The sequence below is a fragment of the Colobus angolensis genome, unplaced genomic scaffold (genome assembly GCF_000951035.1).
Source record: "Colobus angolensis palliatus isolate OR3802 unplaced genomic scaffold, Cang.pa_1.0 Scaffold207, whole genome shotgun sequence".
Taxonomy (NCBI): Eukaryota; Metazoa; Chordata; class Mammalia; order Primates; family Cercopithecidae; genus Colobus; species Colobus angolensis.
In genome coordinates this window covers 3,086,574-3,091,144 of record NW_012115233.1, presented here as the reverse complement: position 1 = coordinate 3,091,144, position 4,571 = coordinate 3,086,574, and the positions used below count along the sequence as shown (strand labels likewise).

The 4,571-nt window shown below is 50.6% G+C and overlaps 1 protein-coding gene across 1 annotated transcript in view; it reads left to right on the top strand.

The window, feature by feature from the left end:
* PKD1L2 (polycystic kidney disease 1-like 2) overlaps positions 1–4,571 on the top strand; it is a 124,984-nt gene that overhangs the window by 86,819 nt on the left and 33,594 nt on the right. The window contains exon 35 of the mRNA XM_011942207.1: positions 3,988–4,173. Coding sequence (XP_011797597.1) covers positions 3,988–4,173 — 186 coding nt within the window. The remainder of the gene's footprint in view (positions 1–3,987; positions 4,174–4,571) is intronic.

Sequence of the window (4,571 nt, the reverse complement as noted above, 5' to 3'; positions counted from 1 at the left end):
TTTTTTTTGGTTTTTTTTTTTTGAGACAGAGTTTTGCTCTGTTGCCTGGGCTGAATGCATTGGCGTGATCTCGGCTTATTGCAACCCCCACCTCTCAGGTTCAAGCAATTCTCCTGCCCCAGCCTCCTGAGTAACTGAGAATACAGGCACGTGCCACCATGCCTGGCTGAATTTTTTGTATTTTTAGTAGAGACAGGGTTTTACCAAGTTGGCCAGGCTGGTCTCAAACTCCTGACCTCAGGTGATCTGCCTGCCTTGGCCTCCCAAAATGATGAGATTATAGGCATGAGCCATCATGCCCGGCCCTTTTTTTCTTTTTTTGAGATAGTCTTACACTGTCACCCAGGCTGGAGTGCAGTGGCATGATCTTGACACACTGCAACATCTGCCTCTTGGGTTCAAGTGGTTCTCCTGTCTCAGCCTCAAGCAATTTTCATGCCTCAGCCTCCTGAGCAGCTTGGATTACAGGCATGCACCACTACAGGGAATTTTTTCTTTTTCTTTTCTTTTTTTTTTGAGATGGAGCCTTGCTCTGTCACCCAGGTTGAGGTGCAGTGGTGCAATCTCGGCTCACTGTAACCTCTGCCTCCCTGGTTCAAACAATTCCCATCTCAGCCTCCTGAGAAGCTGGAATTACAGGCATGCGCCACAATGCCCAGCGAATTTTTGTATTTTTAGTAGAGATGGGGTTTCACCATGTTGGTCAGGCTGGTCTCGAACTCCTGAGCTCAGATAATCCACCCACCTTGGTCTCCCAAAGTGCTGAGATTACAGGCGTGAGCCACTGCACCTGGCCATGCCTGGCTAATTTTTGTATTTTTGTGTCTTTAGTGGAGATGGGGTTTCACCATGTTGGCCAGGCTGGTTTCAAACGCCTGACCTCAGGTGATCCACCCGCCTTGGCCTCCCAAAGTGCTGGGATTACAGACATGAGCCACTGCACCCGAACTATGATTCTTCTAACACCATGGCTCTCAAACTGTAAAAAGCATCCGAATCCTGGTGGGCTCATCAAAACACGCATTCTGGGCTCCCGAGAGTTTCTGACTCAGCAGGTCTAGGGCGGGCCTGAGAATCTGTATTTCCAGCAAATTCCCAGGTGATGCTGATGCTGTTGGTGTGGGGACCACACTTTGAGAATCTCTGCTCTCATGGACAGGAGATGAGGGGTGCCACCATATCACAGCGTGGGCTACAAAATGTGACCACTCCCAGGAGCAGTCCTGGTGGCCCGATGGCCCAGGGAGCAGAGCAGAAGCAGAGGGAGAAGTTGAGACAGGAAGCTCTGGCCTCGGTCAAGGGGCTGCGGGAACATGGAGCCCCTGCAGGGTAGAAATGCCCCAATGCCACTCTTTTCCGCAGAATTCTCCGCTATCTCTTTGACAACACCTGGCTGGACGCCTTGACCAGAGCTGTGTTTGTGGAGTTCACTGTGTACAACGCCAACGTGAACCTGTTCTGCATTGTCACGCTGACGCTAGAGACCAGCGCCCTGGGTGGGCAGCCTTGCCTGGGAACCCTCTGCAGGGCTCCAGAAGACAGACACTCCTTCCCCTGGGCTGGGGTTCCTGACCTACCTGGGTGCAGCCACCCCAGGGCCAGAGCTCCAGAGCAAATAGTTGTTTAGTGAATCTAGGTGTGGGTCTTGGTTATCCTTGCAGCCGTGAGTCCCTGGGTCCCCGAAGGCAAAGCATTAGGGTCCTCCACCCTAATTCTCCCCATCTTCCTGGCCTGTTGCCCAAATTATCCTAAAAGAGCTTATTGAGAGTCCAAAGGCAGCTTATCCATTATCTAATCCCGAGCTTCCCAGTCTGCTGGGGTTGGCAGTGGCGAGCTGGCAGAGACGGGCGAGGGAGAATGTGACCTGGTAACAGATCTTATCAACTAATATAATATTTCACCATACATCAGCACACAGCACAAAGTACGTTTTACATCATAATCCAGCACACATGCAACCAAGATGAAATGTTCACAAATAACATGTACTTTAACTCCATAAGACCAGGCATGGTGGCTCGCACCCATGATCCCAGCACTTTGGGAGGTCAAGGTGGGAGGACTCCTTGAGCCCAGGAGTCCAAAACCAGCCTGGGCAACATGGTGAGACCTGGTCTCTACAAAATTTAAAAAACGAAAAACTACATGTGATGGGCTCTCAAATTTTGTGTTCTATTTATTCTTCTTCATGCTTCCTTTCCCCCTTTAAAATGCTGATCACAATCTACCAAAAACCAATTTACAGTCTGTTCAGCTAATGGTCAATTTACCTAACAGCCAACCTCCTCTCCATTGAATACCAAACTTTAAGAAAATAGTAGATTACATTTTTAATTACAAAAGTAATATAGGCCGGGAGTGGTGGCTCATGCCTGTAATCCCAGCACTTTGGGAGGCCATTGCCGGTGGAGAGAAGGGGGCAGATCACCAGGTCAGGAGTTCAAGATCAGCCTGGCCAACAAGGCGAAACCCCGTCTCTACTAAAAATACAAAAATTAGCTGGGCGTGCTGGTGGGCACCCGTAATCCCAGCTACTCGGGAGACTGAGACAGGAGAATTGCTTGAGCCTACCTGGAAGGAGAAGGTTGCAGTGAGCCGAGACTGTGCCATTGCACTCCAGCCTGGGCAACAAGAGCAAAACTCTGTCTCAAAAAAAAAAATATATATATATATTCTCTCTCTGTCTGCTGCTGTGTACCAAGCAGGATGCAGACCCAGTGGGGACACAGCATATTACAGGCCCATCATTATTACTGGAAGTAATAGCAGCTATCACTACTATGCACACACAACACACACACACACACACACACACACACACACATCCCTCCATGTTCTCTAAATGATCTGAAGGCACTGGTGTTAACATTATTGCAGGGCCGGGCACAGTGGCTCACACCTGTAATTCCAGCACTTTGGGAGGCTGACACAGGGGGATTGCTTGAGCCCAGGAATTCGAGACCAGCCTGGACAACATACTGAGACTCTGCCTCTAAAAAAGATGAAAAATTATCTGGGCATGGTGGTGCACACCTGTAGTCCCAGCAACTTGGGAGGCTGAGGTGGGAGGATCACTTGAGCCCAGGAGGTGGAGGCTGCAGTGAGTGATAATTGCCATTGCACTGCATTCTGGGCAACGGAGCAATACCCTGTCTCATAAACACGAAAAACCACAAAAAAACCACACCATGGCAGATGAGGAAACCGAGGCCTGAAGAAGTTATTAGCTTGTCCAGGAGGCAGCCAGGATTTGAACCCAGGTCCCTCTACTACATGCTCTTTCCACCACATCAGGCTGACAAATCTCCAGGAGCTCATGGGAGCTGCTTGCCTAAGCCCCTGATGTTTTATATGATTCTTTTTTGATTGATTGATTGATTGATTGATTTTTTGAGACAGAGTCTTGCTCTTGTTGCCCAGGCTGGAGTGCAATGGCGTGATCTCAGATCACTGCCACCTCCACTTTTGGGCTTAAGTGATTCTCCTGCCTCAGCCTCCTGAGTAGCTGGAATTACAGGCACATGCCACCACACCCAGCTGATTTTTGTATTTTTAGTAGAAACAGGGTTTCACCATGTTGGCCAGGCTGGTCTTGAACTCCTGGCCTCAAGTGATCCACCTGCCTGGGCCTCCCAAAGTGCTGGGATTACAGGCATGAGCGACCGTACCAGCCAGTGCTTTCTAATATTAACTGATCCCCTCATCACAGAATTGTTATTCCCATTTCATAGATGGGGAGAGCGAAGCATGGAGGGATAGAGTCACTTGTGAAGGGTGCCTCGATGAGATGTGGCAGAGCTGGGATTTGGACCCAGGCAGGAGATCCCATGGTCTGTGACTTTACTCCTCTCTGCTGCCTCTATAAAGATTGGTTCCTTTGTCACCACAGGGGCAAGGGGCTGGTCTAGGAAGCCTTTCCGTTTCCTGACCTGGACTGGGTGGGAGTCGTGGATCCTGCCTGACCAGGGGCTGTGCCTCCCTCCCCAGCATACCTGGGCTTCCTGTGGATGCTACTGCTCGTGGCCTATGGGCAGAGGGACCCCAGCGCCTACCACCTCAACAGGCACCTAGAGCACAGCTTCACCAGGGGCTTCTCAGGTGTGCTGGGCTTCCGAGAGTTCTTCGAGTGGGCCAACACCACCCTTGTGAGCAACCTGTATGGTCACCCCCCAGGTAAGTCCTGCAGCCCTGGGGCTGTGTCAGCCTCCTTGTGCCTTCTCCCGGCTAGGAACAGACGTAGAGCACTGTCAGCGTCAGTGTCGTAAGAAAACCAGGCCGAGTGTGGTGGCTCACACCTGTAATCCCAGCCCTTTGGGAGGCTGAGGCGGGAGGATTGCTTGAGGCCAGGAATTCGAGACCAGCCTGGCAACATGGCAAGACCCTGCCTCTATGAAAAATACAAAAATTAGCCGCGTGTGATGCCTCATGCCTGTAATCCCAGCAACTCAGGAGGTTGAAGTGGAAGGATTGCTTAAGCCCAGGAGGCACAGCCTGCAGTGAGCCAAAATTGCGCCACTGCACTCCAGTCGGGGCAATAGAGCAAGACTCTGTCTTAAAAAAAAAAAAAAAAA